Source organism: Terrapene carolina, unplaced genomic scaffold (assembly GCF_002925995.2).
Source record: "Terrapene carolina triunguis isolate 2854851 unplaced genomic scaffold, T_m_triunguis-2.0 Scaffold84, whole genome shotgun sequence".
NCBI lineage: Eukaryota > Metazoa > Chordata > Testudines > Emydidae > Terrapene > Terrapene triunguis.
The window spans coordinates 36,099,222-36,123,485 of NW_020664435.1; the positions used below are offsets into that span (position 1 = coordinate 36,099,222).

The following is a 24,264-nucleotide window of genomic DNA, read 5'->3' on the forward strand; positions in this document are numbered from 1 at the left end:
CAATAACACTGCTAGCTACTGAAAATGAAAATTATTGGTATGCAGGTTTCAAATGCATCACAGAATGGTCCTGCTCACTGCTCATACCGATATGCTAAATGATGGTAGTTTACTGTTGCTGGTACTTCTATCTAGTACAATAAATATAACTCTGTCTTTTACCTAGCTAGGTATGTATAATACAAATATTTCTTCCTACAGAAAACGCAACTATGAAAACCTAAGCAAGTAGAATATTTTAAAGATGTTTATTCATAATTATTTGTTCATTTAGTTGAATATCACCATGTACAGTGGTTGCTCTTTTTTTAGCATCCTGGTCTCCAAAGTGAGGGATTAAATGTGATTACATAAAGGTCTGGCCTTTGTTTATAGTCATCCCTGTATTAGGTGTTATTACTATCCATTGTTCAGTCTAATTGTAGTGTCTGATAAATGGGTAAAAGACTTTGGCCCAAATTCACCACTGGCCTTAATGGAGCTGCAGCCACTTACATGAAAGGTGCATTTGTCCCTTTGCTTCCACTGTGCAGCATGATCTGTTTATCTGCTAGGCCCTCTATCACTTCTCCCACCACCACCACCACATTCCCTATCCAAGGGATAACATTCTTTTCTCTTCAAAACTCTTTAATGATCTTCATGTTCACTTCTTCTTGTCCTCTTCCCTGCTTCTAATCAGCGTCTCCAATACCAGTTCAGTTCAATGAGATTTATTAGCATAGCACATTGTACAAGTGTTGCCAGAGGTTACAAAAGAGACAGACCCCTGAGGTATGTGTCTGAGGTGGGTACGATCTGCCCAGGCTGGGGCTTCCTGCTATGTTTGGAGTGGGATCCCCTGGGTCAACTTGTCAGCAGTGTCATTCCTAATTGAGTGGCAAGATGCCATCCCTTCTTTCTCCCAGGAACAGAAACACTTTTTTCCCCTCACTTTTTGATGAGAAGGTTTTTACGATTCCCGATCATTTGACGAAATATAGGAAATATCTTTCTAGCTTTAACTCCTATTGTGGACATTACTTTTCTGCCTGGGCTGCCTCTGTTACATTGGCTGCACAATCTCTCTTGTCTGGTTTCAGACTGTTATCTCTTTTCTTTCTGCCAAGTTTTTATCTGATTCTGCACCTGACTTTCTCTGTGCCTGAAAGATCTCTGGTTTTACACAATAGGAAATCTTCTCTCTATTTATATTGCTTTTCAGTCTTGCAAGCACTATCTCAAATCGTGTTCTGTTGTAACAACAGTTTTTCACACTTGGCCTTTCTAACATAGGCTTGCAAAACATTCACCAGTGCTGGAGTTGTTTTGCATGTAGAACTCTTATTGAAAACACTGGGAGCTATGCATCCAAAAGGATTGCTCTACTGGGCCTGGGGTAATGTGTCTCTCCTTAATCATGGTAATATTTTTTGTCTCATCCATAATATTTCCCCCGCCCCCCCCAGCCACAGCTGTTCCTCCTTAGCTCCCTGGCATTGAATGAGTGTGGCAGCAGGCTTTTTACAAAAAGAAATACTACAAGGTTGCCTTTTGTTCTGGTTGTGTGTGTGTGTGTATTTGGGTTGGAAACGCCATTAAACTGTTTCTTGTACTTTCAGTGTGTTCATGTTGGAAACACCATGACAATGGCAGTCTCCTGTTTTTCTGCAGATTCCTAATAGGCTGACATTTGATTTGTATTCCACACAAAGTAATACATATCAACTTGACCCCTACATTTGTTTGTACAAGTATTCAAAGAGAAGAACATTTTCAAGCATATTCATGTTCAGATCCAATACTTATGTATGAATTAACTTACAAACATGTGTATGTCTAGTCACACAAATACAGCTATAAATATATATGTGTATGTACATATAATATAGGTCTATGCAAAGGGTATGTTGAAAATTATTTTTTTAATGAGCAGGCATGTAGATTTATTGTAAATTTTTAGGAGAGTTATGGAGTGGGGGAAGTTGTATTTCTGGAACTGCCTGGATCTTAGACTGACCCAGTCATCATCTCTGACATAATCTCCTTCAAAATTTGTGTTTATTCATTGGTTTGGGTTTTTTTTTATGGCACATCTTACCTACTTTTTCTTTTATCTGGTTTTCCTTGCTCAGATCTGGTGGTTTGGTTAGTACTAAATTTTGATTTACAGACCCAGCCACTGTCATCTTATCCTCTACCAAGTACACAATCTGGCACTGGCATGTAGTTTTGGGAAGGAGGACGTACTTTCACTGTGGCAGACCTACAGTATTTACAACGTTAGCATGTTTATTTTATGAAAAACCTCCAGTTTGGCACTAAGTCCCCTTATTTACCAGATTTAGGCTGATTATGATTTTTGCCCAGCTGCATGCACATATCTCCCTATAACCAATCTTCTGTATAAATCCTGCCCTTCCCCACCCCAAGCTGACAATAAGAACTTTCATATTGCTGATGACAAAATAATATAATGTTCCTTGTCCGGGATCAAAGCACACTCAAATAATGAAAAAATCAAAATTGCAAAGTGCTAGTAAAAATGGTGGAATCGAAAGGTTTATGTGAGTGATAAGCAATGAACAAACACCAGTTTTGCTAATATTCATCTCTTCCACTTTAATGTTGCAAGCTATTGGGAGCTCAGGACTCTTGTTAACATTGTCACCTCTTAATGCAGCAAGACGTACACCTGGCCAAAACACATTGACAGTCACTTCTGTGCCAGTAGATGCTGTCAGAGAAGCATGTTGAACAACCTTCAGATGTAGTAGGCTCTTATCATGAAGGTATATCAGCCAGCAGAATTCTACCTTTGTTCTCTTTGGGGGCAAATCATGCCCCACCCCTCCACATTTGGCAAGCGTGGAAGGAACACGCTGAAAGGAGTGGAACCAAAGTGGTTCTGCTGACTGGAAGAGGGTGGCAGGATGCAGGAAGGTTCATGAAGCTGCTTCTGCACTGCCACAGAAGAGGTGATCTTTGCAGATCCACCAGTCAAACTTCACCCTCAGAGGGAAAGACATTAGCCACCGGCTTATCATCTGTCCCAATTTGGCCCTCTCTCTGATTGTGCAAAATCTGTTTACAGGGACTGTGGAATTAGCCCTTTACACCTGTGATATTGCTGACATTACTTTTTATTTGTACAGCACTAGCAAAGACAGCTGCTGCTAGACTAGCCATTTTAATTGACTTTCTCCATAGATAAGCTGCTGAGGGTGGGATGTTATCTGTGTGATTTTGTCTTCGTGGAAATTGGTGACTCTCAAAGACTTGAAATGTCTATAGCCCAGTTATTCCAGATGGAAATTCACTAAAGAAATGTTAATATTTGCATAATCCACCCATACTTTATTCTGTGAATAAACTTCAACAATCTGGGTCAGATCCTCAGAAGCTTGATTGACTTCAGCAGTGCTACAGCCATTTACACCCGTGGCTTTGCTTTTCCTTGTGTAATTGCAAAATAATAAACCAGTATTGTTAAGAATGGCTGTGTAGAGTGAGCAAAAATCCTCCAGGAGATTTGCTTCTTCAGATGAAAGACCCATGGTTGGAAGTTATCTAATCCCTGTGCATTACCGTGTTCTTTGTTTGTGGAAATCCCTCAAAAAAAGTGTGTAAATGCAACTGAACTACTTAGCAGTACAGGTATGGAAATGGTTTATATTAGGTTAGAGGCAAGAATTAATCCTGTTAAATGATCATTTGAAGAACAGTGTATGTAGGAAGTGATTGCTTAGCCTTGTGGGCCAGGCCTACTCATGTTGAAATCCATGAATTTTGCCATTGACACTGATGGAGCAGGACTGCAAAACAGTGTAATAAATCCTGGCAAAGTGGATTTTCCCCACTCATCACTGCAGATGTGTCACACTGTCTTGCTTCCAAAGGGATTTCTTCTCTCTAAAATGGATCTAGGAGGGTTTAATCTTTTGTGTATATTTAAGAAACAAGCCTGCTTGTTTCTTTTAAAGATGCTGAAATAGTTCATTTCATTTATAATACAGACTAGAGGTATGGCCCTGTAAAATATTTAAATACTAATTATTTCTGTATTACGTCCAGAATTGTATGAACTCTTAACTGACAGACATACTTCGTATTTACTTTTATACAGGATTCGGATGTTAATTGACGAAGGCTATGAAGACAAAATTGTAATTGCTCATGATGTGCACACTAAGAATCGATTGATGAAATATGGAGGTCATGGATATTCACATATCCTCAAAAACATTGTTCCTAAATTGCTAATAAGAGGCATACCCCAAACTATAATTGATAAGATATTGATCGAGAACCCAAAACAGTGGCTGACTTTTAAATAGGGCTCATGATTAGATATTCACATCTTGTATGTGAAGCTTGCTGAGAAAAGTCAGATTTGTTTCAATAGAGTGGTCATTTTAAAGCTAGGTTCTTTTGAGGAAAACTTGTGTGATGTTCATAAGACCCCCAAAGAGCAGGTAATCACTTCCCTTTTTAATTAGAACAAAAAACGTTGTGTATTATCTCTCCATCTGATTACCTCTAATAATCTGGTCCTGAATGAGTTATTTGTTTTGAGCACAACTACAGAATCTTTCCAAGTAAATATTGAAATAACTGCTTCCAAAGAGCAGATTTAATACTAAAGTTAGTTATCATTCAGGATTTTTTTTTTTTTAAGATGCATCAGCTTAACTACTTGAGGAAATTTAAAATGTTTCCAGTTAAATAGCCCCCTTCTGGAGCGATTTGATGTTCCTTGTAATATTGATGATCCTGTTAATTATCCTGCTGTTCTTTAATTAATGCTTGAAAAAGAATATGTCATTTTTAAATAGCTACTGTAGAAAACAGAATAACAGAAGGAAGACAACGTGATTTCAAAAAAGGTACTGTATCTCTCATGATTAACAACTTGTAGAGATTATTTTTAAATGAAAATATAAAAGAATACATGGAAAATATATTTTTAATAAAGCAATTTGTAGACCACTAACAACTTTATGTTTTAGAAGTCTTTTTTTTTAATTATGTTAAATTTTGAGTTGAACTTTTGGAAACTTGCAAGTGAAAATATGAAATGTCATGCAAATCAGCTTGATGTTGAAAAGATGAAAATCCACAAGGCCAAATATATTACATAATACAATTTAATGAGTTGTTACAATTATAACAAAGGCCATGATTTAATCAGTTTACAAATCAGTTTGTCAAGATGTGATTCAAAAAAGAAATGTTTGCCTTATATATGTTTTTCATTTAAATATTTGTTCTTTCCTCTAGACCAAAACAGGGGTAAATATTTATTTATCAAAGAAAAGATTGTGTGTTAGCAATGCCAATCTCATTTCAACAGCTTATTCTTTCACGTGTCCAGCTTTTGATGTCCTGTGGTAATGAAGTATTCCTGGTCACTTCTTGGTGAATGTGCATTGCTAGTTATAAATGATTTTTTGCTTGAAACCTTGTTATTTGATACCTACATGAGAAATCTCCAAGGCTTTGCTGCCAACCACTCTGTAGCGGTGGTCATCTGCAATAAAAGCAATTGTGATATGAGTAGATGTTAAGTCAACTATGTGTCTATTATAAAATATATTGCATATAATCAGTACAGTCCATGAATATGGGTTGTTGTCTTTTTTACAAGGAAAGTAATAATGTTTAACCAAACTGATGTGATGTAATGAGGGAACAGAAAAAAAAAGGCAGTTATGAAGCACAATCTCCCTCTTGAGAACCAAGATTTGTTACATATGAGATTCTCTTTTGAGCATAGACTGATGGCACATCATGTCTTTTGAATTGAACAGCTGTCCAAAGGAGGAACAGACCAGAAGAATGATATGGTCTGTGTAAGAAAAGCCTTAACCATGTAAATAAATGCTTTTTAGGGGGATTTTTCTATCTTTAAAATCTCTATCTTAAAGTTATCAAAAAATCAAAGGGGAAAATATTTTTCTTTAATTATGGCAGATATTTGACACTTTAGTATATGACAAATCTCAGTTTGTCCCATTCCCTTGGTAGATTAGAGAAGGTTGCATGTGGCAGATTATCAGGGCCGGCTCTACCATTTTTGCCACCCCAAGGAAAAAAAAAAAAAGCTGCCCGAACTGCCAAAGCAAAGAAAAAAAGCCACTCGGACTGCCGTCCCAAGAATGGATGGAATGCCGCCCCTTAGCATGCGCTGCCCCAGGCACGTGCTTCCTCCGCTGGTGCCTGGAGCCAGCCTTGCAGATTATGTAAAACAGAAAAACTAGGTCTGGCCTCTCACTACTCCATAGCAATTTATACAAATAGTATTTTTATTCTGCCATGAATGTAACTTAAGATCTGTACTGCATCAGCATTACAACAGGAAGCTATGTAATTATTTTGACCCTGCCGTAAAGGTTCTGTTATGTATTCCTGCTATAACTTTGCTTTAGACTTAAACTGGCAAGTATCGATGTGGGAGCAATTAAAAAAACAAAAACATAATTTCTAAATAAAAATCCTTTTTATAGAGGTATTACTGATATTGCTGCTATTACTGATTGTAAAAGATTTTTGTAGAACTATAACGGAAAAGCATGTTTTTACAATGTAATTCTCCAGGCCATTAGTCTATTATACTGAGTAAGCCTTTTTGAGATATAGATAGATAAATAGATAGATAGATAGATAAGAAAAATAGGTTTTAGTACACAGTTTTTTGCATTTGAAAATCTGTTTCTATCTTTGCATAACTGGTTTTCATATTTGGTAATATGCTTATCTGTTAATTTCAGTCACACCATACTACAAATGAATGCAATACCTTGTAACAGGTACTGTGTGATGGCATCATTACATGGGGTCCAAATCCCACTCTCATGCAAGTATTCACACTGACTTCAGCAAGACTGGGGGTTGCATAAATAAGCAGAGCAGGATTTTGACCAGTGGTTTTCTCACAATGTTCTATGTAATGACTTCAGTTGACTCTTTGTAGTATGTCAAATCATAAATAATCTTTTGTTAAACAAAAGTAGTAACTACAGATTTACACTGAAGACTAATTGCAGCAAAAAAATTATTCTGGCCTGGCAGTGTGGATGTTAGATTTGCTAAAACAGTATTTACACAACAAACCATCAAGAATGGGTTTGTTAAATTGTCTAAATACATGTATTTACACATGTTTACAAATTAAGAGCCAAATCTGTTTACATAATAAAGGCCAAATAGGAGTTTTGCAATTGGCTTCAGTGGACCCAGGATTTGGTCCAAATATAGGCAGTTTGTTATATCATCTCTTATATTTTTATTGAATTGTTTCTTCTGTCTTTCTCTCTTAGAATACAATTAAGGGGAGGGAAAGGAAATTTAAACTAAACAAACAGGTGGAAATAATTTAAAAGGCCTGACCTACACTCACAAAGCAGGGAAATTAAGAGTTAAGGCTTGAAACTTATTAGTTTCTAGTTCTAGATAGAAGGATAACAAAAGTACAAGGCAAACAATTCCTTTGGAGAGAAGAAGCATTTCAATTACCTCTTCCTTTTATTGTAAACTCATTCCTCACTATGAGTGGACTCCAAGCATCATAGTTAGCGGGTAAGTCACAAGAACCAAAGCTGACGTATGGATAAAGCAGCAAGATCATAATACATCGAAGTATCGTATATACTGAAGAAATAATTCAGTGTCTTTAGATTTTCCTATAAAAATTTGTGATCTATATAGGACTTCATTCACATCGACACTAACAATAAGTATTTGCTTTGGCGGTAGTGGATCACACATCTGTTTAACTTGCTTTATATATATATATTTTTTTTAATATAAGGTTTCTTTGTGCCATACAGATGTGAGTCAGGTAGCATTTGATTTTCCCCCACTACTGAGGTGTCCCACGGTCAGTATCCGCTGGATTCTTGATTCATTGACTTTTGCCACGTGAATCCATCTCTTAGAAGAACAAGCTTAGTTTTTGACTCATAATCAGTCAGCATAAATAATAAATCCAGAAAATGTGCTGTATTTGTTGTTGTTTCCTCCATGTGCTTTTCCTCCATCCAATTTTATGTAAACTTCATCTCCTGGCTCCAAATGAAGAACCACGCTGTTACTGGCATAGTCGTAGTTCTGATCAGCATCCTGAGCAATTGCACTAGCTCGAACCTATGTAAATCAAAAACAAATATAAATGTTTGGTTATGAAACTTGGACATTCCTCCTGCATGGTGTAATTAAAACGTCATAAAAAGGAGTTGCACACATTCAGTGCCACTTTAAATATGCCTATACACTTCTCAGCTGTAGTTTTCCCCTAACAATATCATCACTATTTCTGCCATTGCTAGAAATGGTTTACAGTGTAGCAGCAAGTTCTCCCAGAAGTAGGCTAAATATTTTAACTCAAATCATTATCACATGGCTTGTTTGCCTCTGAGTAATACGAAACTGCTCACTCTCACATCTCCAGCTATTTTGCTCCTACGGACTTTTTTTTTTTTTTTTTTTACAAAAAATAGCTAGACTCCAGGGACCTGATTATGGGCTCACTCCAGTTTTAGATTCATGTAACTCTAACTCCAGTGGAACTACTCCTGATTTACGCTGGCATGGGATCACTATCAGCCCCAGGTATTAAGGTAGAGTTTTTCAGAAATGTTCTGATCATAATAGTTACCAGATCGTGTTGCAAAAACACAGAAATAAAATATCTTTCTGCCAATGAACTTTAAACCCTTGTAGTTGATTTATCTCCAAATAAGTAATCAAAATCTAAATGAAATGCTGAAGAACAAAAAAATACTAGTGGGTAAACAATCCAATCCAAAGTAGGAAATCCTGTTATTGCCACATATTTCACTTAATCATTTAACTTCTGTACAGTCTAAAAGATATAAATTTTAAAAGTACATCAGCCTGTACTTTAAGATTAATTATGGAGATTTCAGATATTTGATTTTTTTTAAAAAACTGAATATACTACTTTAACGCAAACATTTTCCCCTTCTTACTGTTTGGCTACTAATTGAGTTTGACATTATTAGCAAAGAAAAAGGAATTTATTAGCAAACTGAAAGGAATTTATAATCAATATCAAATTGTATGTCAATTTTGAGCTACGAATATTCTGTCGCATCCTCAAGTAAAGGTAATCCTTCAAATCATTTCACTATAATTCAGTTCTGCTTTGTAAAATATTTAAACTGATTTCTATGTGATTTATTTTAGTATAGCACATCATCTTTGTTGCTTGGCCCTATTCTAGAATAGTTATACAGAGCAGTAAGTGATTTAGTGGTTTTGCAAACCAGAAGTAAGTAATAATGCATGACTTGATTTACAATATGTGGGATTTTTATCTTCAGAATTGAAAAAAAAATCTATAAGTCTAGAATTTCCATGCATTCCTTTTAAAGTTTAAATGATAGGTTTTCAGATTAAATTTTCATGTGGCATGATCCCATGTTAATACTGAAATGTTAAAAAGAAAGGCTCTTTAGCACTCCAGATCTCAAGGTATTTCATTATGAAGCTTAAGCAGCAAAAATTCTCTGTGCATCACCTAGCAGGAGTGAGACCGGCTTACAAGGTTTATAATTGCATAACAATGTGCAAATTTAAAGGAATACATTAATATAGGAGTCATTGGTTCACATGTATAATTGTTTATTGAGATGATCTGTTTTGACCATTATTTCAGCAATAACTATCAAGGCACGGGACATTTCTTAGGGATTAATGACCATCAGGGCAGAATTGATGGCTTTGGGCCATTAACTCCAGAAATACGCCTCCATAGAAAATAGAGGTTGTTATTGCTACTATAAATGGAGGAAGAGGGAATAAATATGTGGCCATGGTTAGTTTGTTTTTTAATATCTGTGAAACAAAATGATTTTTCTAGGGAATTAATGCCCTGCACATTGGTAAATTGAATTGTTTAAATTACCCCCCACCCCCCACACAGACAAATTCAATTCATGCCACAATTAAATTCTACTTGTTGGATATATCTAATATTTATACCTGTGTTGTTATGAATAAGTATATCTGCTGTACATTAACAAACTATTTGGGCTATTGGCTTTACCATTAAAGGTGTTCATTATGAAGACTTTATGGGTGATGAACATTCGCTACAGCAATGGCCATTTCATTGCTAAGACTCTAGGAGTACTTATTGGCTGTACTGAGAGACTGATTTAGACACTGAGAACCTAAAAATAATCTAGCAGATTGTATTAATTTGTGTATAGCCACAAAGCCCTGTAAATGCATTAACTTGGTCCCACAGTCCAGTGTGTTACCCTTAAGGGTTTTTCTTCCTTGGTTTGGGAAAGCCAATGTAATTTCTTTTTAAAGCCTATGAAAATAGTCTCAGAAGACTCCTAAGTGTACTGCCCTAAGAGTGTAAATGTATTTCAAAATTAAACCATTAATGTAGTATCCATTTTATAAGTTGCATGACTGCCCACCTCATCATTTTATACAGGTACATTGGGACACTGAAATTGCAAACACATACCGGCTAAGCAATGTGATCTCAGCACTTCTTGTGTTTAAGCTCTGTAACTATTAAGGAAGGCAATGTGTTACACTGGAGACCGTGAACTTCCTAATATACATTGCTTTGGGATGATTTTTCCTATAAATCATGCCCTCTCCCCCGTAGTAATTTCCTCCCTTAGAGAATACTATTGAATATATAACACCATCTAGGGCAGACACAGACCCCTTTTTAACGATTTCATTTTATAATGTCCAGGCTTTTTCACAGATACCATAGAAAGTTAACTACTATCACATTGCATCACCCACCAGTGTTTCACGAACAAATCACACTTTTAAAAAAGGCACCCGTGCACTAAAACTAATTAATTTCAAATAAACTGAGTCCTGCTATTTAAGTTTAACCACCACGTCTCATCTTACATATAAAGATTAAAAAAAAAATTGACATCCCTTGTACACAAGACTCTCCTTTCATTCAGTGTGAGCTGTGTATGTGTAGTCGTTCTAAGGGGTTGAAGCAGTTTATTAATTGTTGGGATCTTTTCGGTTAGTCTCAGGCTCAATTTAATATTTATAATTAGGTTTTCTCAATGCATACCTCACTTTGTAGTGGTATTTTATTTTACTTCTAGCAGGTAGTGGGAGAAATACTTAATACGTTTTAATACCCAAATATAGGCTCATCATTTAATCGCAGATACGGTAGACTCACTACACAGCATTGCTTTTATAGGAAGAAGTCAGCGCGGTTGTACTACAATTTAACACTGTTTTAATAGTGCAGGCTCAGCTGCAGACGCAGTATTTATGGTCGACATTTGCTAATTTAATTAATTGCCGCTGACGTCCTCATAACTCCATTCCACAGTACTTCTGAGAAACCATAAACAAAAGGTTAAGTGGCATATCAGATTAATTTACTGGCCTCTGCTGCTTCCATCTGTGCGCCTGCATTCAACACAGTGCCTAAGTGAAATGGCTCGCGTCTGGTTACAGTACAGTGAAATTGCGCTGTACAGGAGTTTAAGCATTTTTAAACTTCATTTTTGTGCCTTTCAGAAGGGGGAGGGGGAACGTTAATCCGAAAAGCGACACGGAATAGTGACCATGGCATAGTGACATGGAATCCCAAATTTCAGCTTTATGAGAACAATCCCTATCCCTGTCAGTCCAAGAAAACCTGCCCAGCACATGGGTTAGACTGGAGTCTTACTGCACAGAGCGCAGCAAGGCTGCAGTGTGCGCTTTCTGTTAGCTGACAGCATCAACCTTGCAACATTTTCAATTTACTAGAGGGAAATTCTTTACATAGTGGTATAGAATTTTTCAGGTACGGTGTCGGTTGGCTTTCTAGTTCCAGAATAGTCCTGGGGTAGGAAACAGTTTATAGTTATTGAATTACTTGTAGAACAGTAGTAACGCTTGTAAGTTTCCCTGTGCGTTAGTTCATATAAATAGTATTTAGAAACTATAGTAGAATATTCGTATCTGACCTATTTAAAGCGTCAGCAGCCACCGGTAATTCTGGCCACATTCCAAGCGTCTCTGATCATTTCAGAAAGCATGACAAGCTTCTTCTACCCACTGTCCATTAACCAGCATAGCGAAATGCTGTAGTAGTTAGTACGAGAGAGAGAGAGAGAGAGAGAGAGAGTGTGTGTGTGTGTGTGTTCGGCGTATAGGAAAGAGGTGCAAAGTTACAGGGAACATTTCCACAAACTCAGCAGTAGCAGCATTTAGACTAATTAAAATGGATTATTCCTCTGTCTTGCATACTGTAACATCTCAAGATCTTTCATTATGTCGAATATTTCGGTGTTGCTGCGAAAAAGATGGCGAATCTCAGACTCTGAGCCCTAAAAACCAGGGCTCTTTCATGTTTGGTTTGGCTGTTACATTTTGGAAGAAATCCACAATTCTTGCTCTAGCTGTACCTAAGAAAGTACTAATAGGGAGTCTGTAGATAATATTAATGTTCTTAGTTATAAAAGTTCTTTAACAGGGGAATTATACCAGAATAAGAAATTACCTGTTCTGTCAACAGTGCCTTAAAAGCCCCTAGCTGCCAGCCTATCACCCCGATATTGTGTCCAGTAGTTTCTATTTATGGCATGTTTCACACGGGAGATTCGGATTGCCTCTTGGTTACTTAGCTCGTAGTAGAATGAGTGAGTGGCCATGCCGCCTGCTGATGGGAGTTCTGCCCCTTCTAGTCCCCAGCTGGGCCATGTTCCCATTACACTCTTACTGCGCGTTGGCTTCCCGTGTATTTCGCGTCTCCCTCAACCCCTTGCCCAGTGTAATCTTACAGAAACTCTCAGGGCGTCTGGCTTCTCCGGCCACCCCATTGGCCCCGCCTTTCTGTGCCTCCCGGCCTGCTCTGAGAGAGGAGCATCCCGTGTAGGCAGGGGGGGTTAACCGCAGCCCTCCAGGGTACAGTTCAGATCCGCTTCCCCGCCTCGACCCCCATTTTGAGGCCGTGCTGCTCAGGGAAAGGAGCAATTCCCGGCCACAGCCGTCCCAGGGGGCGTGAGGAGAGGAGCGCAGAGAGGAATCGCTTCCCCCCACGTGCTTGTCAGAGTCTCTCAGCTGTGCACGGCGCTGTCTCCGGGTGCCCCGCGGTGCTTTCCAGCTCACTCCCCTGCAAGCGCTGTCACTTCAGCACCCTACGGGGTGTTACTGAGCATCGCTGGGCCAGGGCGGCGGCCTCCCCCCCCTTCCTGTGCAGACGTGCCCAGGGCGGCCCGGGCTGGGCCGGAGAGGGTGGGGAACACGAGGGCAAAAGGAGCCAGACAGCAGCGCCCAGGTTTGGCACCGCCCTGCTCCCGCTGCAGGGCCCCCGGAGCCCCCGCTCTGCCCCGTCCGGCCGGGTCCCGGCTCCCCAGAGCAAAGCCGGATTGACTCGCTGGGAGAGAAGGGACGTAATCCCCTTCCCCCGAGGTCACCGCAGGGCTCCGAGCCTCCACCCCGGAAGCCAACGGGGAGTTTCCCCATCGGCCTTAAGGGGGCGGGACAGGCCCAGCCCGGGGCCGCCTAGCTCCTAACGCCCCAGTCCCGTGTCCGTCCCCTCCCCGACAGGCGTCCTCTCGGGGCCCGTCCCCTCCTTCCCCCCCGGCTGCCCGACACCACCCCTCCCCCGGGGACCTGCCCTTGCGTACCCCCTGCACACACCCGTGTGCTCCTCTCCACCCTCCCGGGCCCACCTCTCCCCGGGCTCCCGCTCCCTCCTCTCCTCTCCTCTCCTCTCCCGGCGGTGCTTCCCCGCGTCTCCCCTCTCCGTGATCCCCCACATCTGGTTCCTCTGCCTTCGGGCCCCCCTCTATGTCCCATCCAGGTCTGCCCCGCTCCCCCCACCCCATATCCACCCCGGAATCCCCCGGCACCTGGTGCCCCCGCCCCGGGCTCCTCCCCAGGCCCCTGGTACCCCCGGGCTCCCCCCGGCCCCTGACGCCCCCGGGCTCCCCACCCCCGGGCCCCGGCCCCTCACCTGGTTGTTCTTGCAGAGATCTGCCCACATGCTGGTGCCGTCGCCGCCCCGCATCAGCACGTGGTAGGTGAAGAAGTAGATGCCGGGGATGGAGCACGTGAACTTGCCCGTGGTGGGGTCGTAGTGGTTGCCCAGGTTGGTGACCACGTCGTCGAACTTGAGCACCTCGTAGCCCTCGTGCTGGCGCTTGAGGCCGGCGTAGAAGGCGATCTTGGGCACGGTGCTGTAGGTGGCGGCGCTGATGGCCCCGGCCGCGTTCAGCCCCGGCGCCCCGGGGGGACCCGGCAGGCCCTGGCGCCCGGGCTCGCCCTTCTCCCCCGGGGGCCCCACCGGCCCGGGCGGCCCCGGCTCCCCGGGCGGCCCGCGGGGCCCCGCCTTGCCCGGCCGGCCGGCCTCGCCCTTGGGTCCCTGGATGAAGGTGGGCAGGGACTGCATGAGGCCGTGGTCGGGCGTGGCCGCCGTGCTGGGCGCCTTGGTGCCGCCGTAGGGGTCGCAGACCATGCGGCAGGTGCCCAGCATCTCGTAGTGAGCCGAGGTGCCGGCCGAGCTCACCAGCACCGGGATGAGGATGACCAGCAGCAGCACCATGACCACCCCCAGGGCGCCGGCCGCGATCAGCCGCCGCCTGCTGCCCACCAGCCGGCTCAGCGCAGGGCGATCCTCCTGCCTGCTTTTGGACAAAATCTTGCTGGTTGGGCGGGGACCTCCTCAGAGCCGAAAACACCCCGAAGCCCCTGGCGAGCCCGAGCCCCCCGGCTCCGCTCCTGCGGCGATGGGGCGAGGAAAGTGCCCGCGGCCGCTCCACAAGGCAAAGTCTGAGCCCCGGGCACCTGTGGCTGCCGCTGCTCTAGCGCGCAGGGAGCTGCCGCCCTGCGCCGGAGCCGCTCACACTTTTATGCTCCTGCTGGCGATCGACTTTTTTTTTTTTTTGCATACGGTGCCACTTCGAATCAACTTTCCCTCGCGCCGGCCTCTTCGCGCCCCTCGCGATCGCCCCGCTTTCCTGCCCCCCCTCCTTTTTTTTCTGCAGCGACAAGAAGTCTCCCAAGGCAGCGCCGGCTGGTGAAACTTGCAAGAGCGCACGAAAAATCCCCCCTCGCGGCAGCGGCCCCGTCCCCTCCTCGCCGGTTCCTGCTTTCTTCCTGCAACGCGCACCCGCGGGCGCTCTGTGGGGCTGCTGGCTGGGTGCGGAGCCGCCGACAGAGTGAGCGCTGGAGCCTGCCCGCCTGCCACCTGCCAGGAGAAGAGGAGGCTGACAAAGGCGCCGAAGCAATTTATAAGCACCCAAAAGCGCAGGGGAAAGGGGAGCTGCTTTGGCATCTCATTCCAGCAGCTGCTCCGCTCTTCCCACTCACACCGAGTTTGGCATCACCCTGCCAGTGTGGGGATTTTTCCCTCCCTGCAAACGGATGAACAGTGAAATCGTGAGCACTCCCTGGCGCTGAGAGTCTCTCCGGAGCAGCCCGAGGGGAAGAGCTGGATTTGGATACCTGACGGGTCACCGAGCTAGGACGGAAAGGTCACCCCCACCTCCTGGTTAATGGGTCCCCGAGCTCTCCCCAGCCACATTAACATGGGATTGGAAATATCACTTCTCATCTCAGGACCAGGCTTCTCACTTCACCTGATTGTCCGAGTGAAAGTTATTTGAAACCACACCTCCCTCCGCTCAGGCGAAAGGAGATTAGCTGCTCCCACGGATTTTAGAGCACGGGCATGTTCCTTATGACACCCCTAGAAATAGCTCGTGGGAAATGTCTCGCTCTTGGAATTAAAATTAAACCATCTACTGGTGACTTGTCCAAGGCTGCTCCCGTTTTGTTCAGAATATGGCGTTGTGATAAAGAAGTTTAAGAAACCAAGCCAGTGAAAAGGGCTCCCGCTCATGCACATCAGCCTAGCCCAGGACTCAAGGCAAGGGGCTGCCCCGGGTAAAGATAGGGACAGGAAATAAGTTTTGATGGCAGGGTCCCTTCCTCCCCACCGCTTCCCACTGGGGGCTGGTGGGCACCTCTGGTCTGAGTGGGTAGGCGAAAGACCAGCCTGCATGTTACATTGGGGCCAACTCCCCACAGAGGCTGTTAAGCAAGTTACCCAGTTAACAAAGCTACAAGCTGCATAAAGCGCTCTTTAAATAAATAAGCAGAATTGATTCCTAAATCATACTTCTGCGTGCAAGAGCAATGGACGTCAATCAAAGGCGGGTGACATTTGCCTGTCAATACGGGGATGATAGCTGGAAAGCGTGTGACTTATTACAGCGGGGCGAGAATCCGAAATGAGCCCCAGCAGCAACTAAGACAACAACCAAACAATAACATCTCCAGCGACGATCAGAGGGGCTGCGATCTTGTCTGGGATTTTGTTAGCACGAATCGCCTCCCCCCCACCCCTTCCCTTTTCTTTCTTTTCTACTCCGCAACACAATAAGGTCAAACAGGCAGGCGGTGGGAAACAAAGATTCATCGATTCTTCCTTTTAAGCAGAAATGTCAGCAGCTCCTTTTGCTCTTTCCTGGGAGACTCGAAGGCAACGAGTGAGTCCAAGCGACGCAGAGATGGGCCAGCCCAAGCTGCTTATCTCCCCAGCAGGCTGCAGATAAAGCTTCCGCTTCCCGCCCTTGTAAATAGTTCCCCCTTTTCTGTTTTTTTGTTACCGTTCTACTTTAAAAAAAAAAAAATCTTTATCTGGCAAAGACACAAGCTAGTCAGTTCCCTTAGCTCTGAGCTTCCACCCGAGCCCTTTGGAAGTCAGCTTGAGCCCATTTGTTTAAACCACATCCTTCGCCTCCTCCCAAAGGACAAGCTATACAAGTCTGCTTTTTCTTCTTTGCAAGGAAAAGTTCTGGTAGGAGCTATAGGGCAGTGTGAAACTATTCCAGGCCCTGCATCCTCAGCTTCATTCTTCCCCAGCCCCTGTAGCATCATGATCAGGGCTGCTTGTAAAGCCCCACTGCAAGTGCATCATGCCGCAAAATAAATAAATAAATCAATCATCTTAAATGCTCATCCTGCCTATGTGTGGTTCGTCAGGGACCATTCAGTGATCTTGGTGGGTATGTGTAAAAAAAAAGTATTGCACATAACACTGATCATCTTCCTCTGGATTAGAACAGCCCTGGATATATAGAGGCCCCAATCCTTCCATCTGGAAAGTTACTCATAGCTCAGCACTTCCACAACATGTTTAAGGGGTGTGTGTGTTTGATATGTTACTGGCTTCTGGAGGGGTTGGTTGCACAGTTGTAGCTGAGGTCAGAATTTAGTCCTGTTTATCAGGTAATGAAATGTTTCAAATCTCTTCATTATTATTATTAGGTTACACAGTCGCTGATCCTCCTTGTCCTTGTCTATACTGGCCACCCCCATTTAATATTGTCCACACACCCATCAGTGCTTCTCCCTAGCCGTTAGGACGAAAGATTATACAAATGGAAAAGGTTTACTTATCCTTCCTGCTAACCAAGGCTTTCTGATACTGATTCAGCTCTCGGATTCCTGTAGTCTTTCCTAGTGTTTTTGAAGCCCTCTTCCTGGTCTGCTTGGCACAGCAACAGTTCGCCCAAAGAAGGGATATCAAAGTCAGAGAGAGAACAGTTCGGGCTTGATGGGAAGAGGCACTGAAGAGACAGGCAACAGGCCTATTTCAAACTACAGTAGTTGACAAATGGCAGTTTTTCATATTAGGAGGGAAAATGAATAAAACCCAAACAAGACAAAGTACTGCGTATGGCGAATAATCTGTTCAGATAGCCCACCTCACCACTGTACCTAACTACTTCCAAAATATTATAAGGGAGTTTGTGCTCAGAACGTCTGTGAGCTGAAAGTGTTATTAACCTCTATTTTTCAGCTGCGACACAGAGAAATCTTGTCCAAGAGCACAAAGAAACTTTGTGCAAAGCTAGGCATTCAACCCAGATATCCTGAGCCCAAGCCCTAGCCCAGTACCTTAACCACAAGACCATCCTTCCTTTCTAATAGAAAAATGCACACATATAAGAGAGGTAAGACTGAGCCAAAGGGGCCAAATGTTACCCTGAAGGATCCAACAATCTGAGACTAGAACAAAGTCAAGGCACTGTGAAAAATCAGATGTTTTGGGCTCACTTATCCTTTGGCTAAAAAAACTGGGCATTTGTGTTCCTGTCGTGGTACTTTTGAGCACTGATATGCTGTAGTTAAGGCTTGAGTAGTGCTTACTTTATTAGCCCCTCTTCCAAGGTAAAGTCTGGGTTGACAGCCCATTTTTAATTTATCCCATTACACCTACATTAGATGTTGCTAGTCTTACAACAGTGATCGTTCTTACATTTCTTTGTCTAGGTACACCTCTACCCCGATATAACGTGACCCGATATAACACGAATTCAGATATAGCGCGGTTAAGCAGCGCTCCGGGGGGGGGGGGGCTGCACACTCCGGGAGATCAAAGCAAGTTCAATATAACGCAGTTTCACCTATAATGCGGTAAGATTTTTTGGCTCCTGAGGACAGCGTTATATAGGGGTAGAGGTGTATTTTTACAACCTCCCGTGGCCTTGTTCTCACCTTTTTAACCACTTCCCCCCATCTCTCTGTTTCGGTATAAGATGCCTACTGTTCACACAAGGATACTGCCGCTGGTGCTTGAACTTGGGGACACCCCCCCCGCCCCCAAGCTCCTGCCATTTGCAACAACCTACCTACAGCTCTTTTCCTTACTGACTAGCTGGTTAACGTTGATATAGTCTCGAAGGTGTAAAGCATAATCTGAGTGTTACATCGCTTTGTGAGGATATACCAACACCTTGGTAATAAGAAAGGGGAAAACAGACTAGGTACTCACTAGCTAGAAGACAGGGAAATATGGCCAGCAACAAAATGGCTACTTTAGGACTACAACTGCCTCCTTGTTGCTAAATGTAAAGTCTTAGGCCCAGAAGAGCACGCTAGGAAAAAGGTCTGATAATAAGGCAGCCCTGCACACTGTAGAGTTAGTAAGAATGAGGCATATGCCAAACAAGGGGTTGATTTGATGTTGTACTGAGCACCATGATTATATTTGAAATTGCCTGTGAAGCCACAGCTTTTCTTCCTTGTCCACAGCTGCTTCTCTTTTGTTCAGATATTATTTTTAACACTTGCTGCTTTAAAAACCATAAAAAGCATTTTAGGTTACAGCTGGTAAGAAAAAAAACGTATAGAAAATAAAGTTGTGTTGGTTTGTATCTTTCAATTGCTGGTTTAATGGGATACATTTCAATCTTAAAGTTAGGAGCCAAAGTCAGTGCTGGGGTGTCCCAAAGAGTTACATGCACTTACACTAACAATGAACCGGGTTCAAAATATGTACTTTGAAATACAATATGAATAGGGGAAAGGAGTACATCTGAATGGCTGGCCTAGAGGTACCACTACGCACTATCACATGTGGCACCTGAGTTCTGCTTTCTGGACTTTTCTATTCTTGCTACATTCTTATGCTTCACCCATCACTGTAAAATCTCAGCACTGGCAGATTTGTGGTATCCTGAGTCTGGAAGGCCCAGTGCCACTCAACAGCATCATCTGGTGGATAAAGAACTGTTTAGCTGAAAGTTGGTGGAAAATCAGTAATCAGCTCATCTGAGTGGATAATATATTTGTAGTGATGCAAGTCATGCGCTGGATTTTTTAACCATACTAGATTTTCTGTCTACCAAAGATACTCAGTTTCTGTGTTTAGGAATCCTGGTGCTCTGCTCATCATTTCCCCCAAACTTTTTAATTTAGCATTTCTGTCGGCAGGATATTTTCTAAGATTTGAGCCACTTTTTTGTGGTCAAGAATCCTCCAGATTAAATCTTACCACAAAGAAAAATTACCTTTGACACATCGATGAGGGTGGGTTTGGTACCAGAAGAATGTATGTATCAGAATAATCTGCAAAAAATTAAGTTTAATCTTGAAAGGATTACAACCAGTTTTCAAATCAAAATCAGGGTTGAGTTCAAAGAGGGCTGTCACTCAACTGACAGGGCTCAGCAAGGGGAAATTGCAAATAAATTCAACATCTCTCTTCCTTTTTATCTTTTAATCTGAAAAGATCAGTAAAATATGACTAGTTAGGAGGGGGAAGAATTTTTAAACTGAAAGATCTATATTCAAGTCATGTATATAGTATTTTGACTGATGAATTATTGCAGATATAAAATGATTACTGCACATATAAAATCAGTCTTAATCAAATAAGAAGTTAAAGAGTGAACATTTAACTGGCCAAGTTTAAGGATATTAAATGATCACATATAACTTGATGATTGCACACATAAAGATCAGTAACTAACCATATACAAACATTCATAACCACATCTGTGCTCATGTATTGCAAAAATTAAATTGCTAATTGCAAACATAAAAGTCAGTTCTTGTAGATCTCCCCTCCCCATTTAAATTTGTACTTATTTTCCTACATGCTTCCATCTCTGCTTTTAATCTAAAATGGAGTATTTTCAACAAGCTATATTCTCCTCTTAAATTAATTCCCACCCATAACTCTCTAATGTGTACAATATAATGTTGACGTGAGGCACATGAAAATTACAGTGAGCCACTGGAATATTTTTAAAACCAGTGAACATATTAAATATGTTTTAAAAACAATAATACACACTTTCCAAGTATGCATCCAATTATTAAATCATTTTCTGTATAGCATGACTGATCCTGCAACACTTAGACTGTTGTAACTGCAATGGTTGTATTCATTGCCTAAAGCCAGTGTCACAGTCCCTGGGCTGGCTGCCCCTGCTGAGTCCCTTTTCTTGTCCTCCACGTGCACCCCTTAAAGTGACAGACCTGTGCCCCCACTTCTCTTTGGGGTGGGGCCCTAGATAGACATGACTTAGCCTTGGTGCCACCCCTCATTCTCTTGGTAACCAAGATACAGCTTTCTTGCTGCAACCTCTGACTCTCAAGCAGTCTGTGTCTGCCTGCAGCGGCTGACATCTTCTGTCCTCCCTTTCTGCAGGGCAGACCTTTTAACTGATCAGTGGCTTTTGCTCTCCAGGTTCTCAGCCTTGGCAATACAGCTGTGTCCCCAGGTTTGGGGTGGAGGAGGTCACCTCTTCACAGCTATTAACCTGGCTATTGTGTTTCGGAGACCCCTTATCTGGACCATTGTGTAGCCTTCCCTAACAGCCCCCTTTTGATCAAACTCCACATCAATAACCCAATAAACAAACACACAGAGACAGGCACAATATTCATACAAAAATAATACTGATATTTCCCAGTTCTCCCCAGCCAGCATTAATTCAAGTGGTACCAGATTGCTAGCAATGAAAGTAACAACTGCAACATTTTTTATAACTCTGTAAATAGTAAGTAGAAGATAAATAAATACTTCTTACGTGGTACTAAAATTAAACCAAAAACCTAAAATCGTACGAATAAGCAGAGGTATAAATCATGCTGCACAAAGTTACATCAGTTGTTAAAGGCAGTTGAGGGGAGATTTTCAGATGATTTGATCATGAGTAAGAATTTGGGTATCTTTGAAATGGTGATTAGAAGGCCAGCACAATTAAACAGAAGAAAAGGAAAAGCAAAAGGAGAGACAAGCTTCTCCATACTGTCATCTGCTGTTTCCTTCTACCTCCTCAAAACCTGCAAGACTCTCTTTCCATTGTTATCCCAGCCTAGCAATCTTGTGGAGTGATATACTGCATACTATGGTCCTTTATATTCATCAGGAGTTTGATGGATGGGCAATAAGAATGGATAGCTGGGAGTGGAAGCTCAAAATTAAAATCCTAAGAGTGGCAAGTTGCCCGAGAGGTTTATTTTTTTTCTGTCACCTACTCAATATATTCTTCCCTTTGTTCCTTGATTATTAATTTCAGAGTCACTAATGGTGTAATTTATTCTGTAAATTGCAATTATTTCTAACTACTTGTTTGTCTAATATTTGTAAAAATTCAAGCAGACAGTATTTGAACCTAAACAGCCCCTTGAAAATAAAGATGTGCAGCTCATCCGTACAGTGGCCATTTGGCCCGATTTTTCAAGGTACTGAGCATCTGAGTCCAATGAGAGTCGAACATGATCAACGCTCTGCAGGATCAGGCCCTGATTCATAGGGACTAATTGATAGTAAATCAGGAGTAGCTCTGCTGAACTCAGTGCAGTTACATCTCAGTGCAAATGAGATTAGAATCAGGACCAGAAGTCCTTACATGGAATTTAGACAAATATGAAGTACAGAGGGGGATTCAGTATTGTTAACACAGACAAAACCCACATAAACACAGCTGAAAAACTCCTTCTGCCCTTGAAAGGGACTGATCCCATATTCATTTAACTAGGATGTTTTCAGGACCTCACTTTTCACCACCAAGCATCGTGTCATACAACAATATCATTGTGTTAATTTCTCATCATTATATTTTTCTGGAATCACATTAATAGACTACCTGATATTGGATGGTTTCTTCTGTGTCTTTCTTTGTTTTTTTAAACCGTATTTTGATTTACATTCATACAAGCATCAAAAAAGAAAAAAGTGCAGAAGGAGTTAGAATATGGGATAACATCATTGTCATTTTATGATACATTCTTAACCTACCTGTACATTTACAACTGTTCAGTCTCATCATTTTTTTCTATTTGGCAAAAGTAATATATAAAGATGCTTTGGATCATCTTATTCTTGAAACAGGCCTATTTCATTCAAAGGTCGAGACATACAGTATTCTGATTAATAAAGGGACTTTCCTTTGGTGCCCGGTGGAAATTTCAAGTTCGACATTAGCAAAAATGGCCCACGTGTTCTCCTCATAAGGTGGTAAATGCTGTTGACTAACCATATGGCTGGCACTGTGACTTTTTATCCCAATACATAAATATATAACAAAGTACACTGAACACATCACATAAAACAATCCATCTCATACAACCCTAAACAAGTGCTTGGATGTAACCTAAGAGTGGCAGATACACCATTAAAATATAGCACATACATCTAACATACTCTTTCAAAATGAGCTGGATGAAAAGAGGCATCTGATTGGCCAATGAGGGTTCTATATTATACTCCTCATGCAGGAAATACTCAACTGGAATTTTCCCTTCATACAATGGCTTTAAGTCATAGTGTTTTTGCCTGAATCATAATAGAAGGCTGTGGCTTGTGGTCATCTTAAATAGCTACTCACCTTGTCTTGTAGTATTATTTATAACCAAAAACAAGCTGTACAATATAGTAACTACACTATTGTGATTGCCTTCCGGTACACTGGTGTGAATGTGAAGTCACTTCACTGCATTACTTGATAGTGTGCCAGTTTCTGTTTCCACTTGCACAAGAGCAATTCTACTACTCTAATAGAAGCCCACTAGGTCTTGTCTTACCACCATCAATTAGTGCAACAGCTTTACACTGGTGTAAATAAGAACAGAATATGGCCTGAACGCTGCAATGTCATTAGCTTTAAATCACTAATGTGATTCTTCAACTAACTTTAGCAGACAAGAATTGTTTGACAAGTTTAATGTGTGCCAGAGGAAGCATGAACTGGGCAGAATTTTCATTGATCATACAAGTTCTGATAAATGCCAGTTTTCTTTGTCAACTGTAAGTCTCAGCCCAGAAACAAGTGCACCTTGGGGAAGGAAATGTATCTCCTCTAAACAGTTACCATCAGGAGGGAGGTTATGATGATTTCCATGACCTTTCCCTAATTGCGATAGAAATGTCTTGAGCTTAGGTCACTGCCAGGTGTGCTGGCTCTGGAAAGCAGCTTTTCTAGGAACGATGTTGTGGTGATGATTGCGACTTATTTATTAGAGAAGTGTTGCCAAGTGAGGAACAATACAGTGCAGAGATTCAGCCTGCCACTGGGATCATTAGTATTTTGGGGTATGGGGCAGTACTGCAGGCAAAGGTGGATTGTTGGTGCTTTCAAGATAGCTTGGTCCAAATTCTTCCTTCAGATAACTCCATTGACTTCAGCTGAGGTACATCAGGGATGAACTTAGCAGGCCTTTTCTCTCTCACTGTAAGTTTCTTATTAAAATGGAAGCACGGAGGAAAGGATTCAGTATAGAGAGAAGTACTGAGATGGGAGTAGGACAGGGTAGGCAAACTTTTTGGCCCGAGGGCCACATTGGGGTTGCAATACTGTATGGAGGACTCGGTAGGGAAGGCTGTGCCTCCCCAAAGAGCCTGGCCCCCACCCCCTATCTGCCTCCCCACACTCCCCACCCCCTGATTGCCCCCCCGATCCCCCGACCCATCCAACCTCCCCGGCTCCTTGCCCCGGGAGCTCAAGGGCTGAGCAGGACGGT

The 24,264-nt window shown here is 42.3% G+C and overlaps 2 protein-coding genes across 4 annotated transcripts in view; one reads left to right on the plus strand and one right to left on the minus strand.

Moving 5' to 3' along the window:
* PTER (phosphotriesterase related) overlaps positions 1 to 6,069 on the plus strand; it is a 43,060-nt gene extending 36,991 nt beyond the window's left edge. For all 3 annotated transcript variants that reach the window (XM_024193327.2, XM_026649470.1, XM_024193328.2), the window contains one exon: positions 4,106 to 6,069. In XM_024193327.2, coding sequence (XP_024049095.1) covers positions 4,106 to 4,316 — 211 coding nt within the window. In that variant the 3' untranslated portion in view covers positions 4,317 to 6,069. The remainder of the gene's footprint in view (positions 1 to 4,105) is intronic.
* Positions 6,070 to 6,139: 70 nt separating this feature from the next.
* Positions 6,140 to 14,545, minus strand: C1QL3 (complement C1q like 3). Its single transcript, XM_024193321.1, has 2 exons — positions 13,958 to 14,545; positions 6,140 to 8,124 (listed from the first exon to the last, which is right to left on the minus strand). Exons 1-2 carry the CDS (start codon positions 14,543 to 14,545, stop codon positions 7,945 to 7,947), a joined length of 768 nt encoding a protein of 255 aa, XP_024049089.1. The 3' UTR covers positions 6,140 to 7,944.
* Positions 14,546 to 24,264: the final 9,719 nt, after the last annotated feature.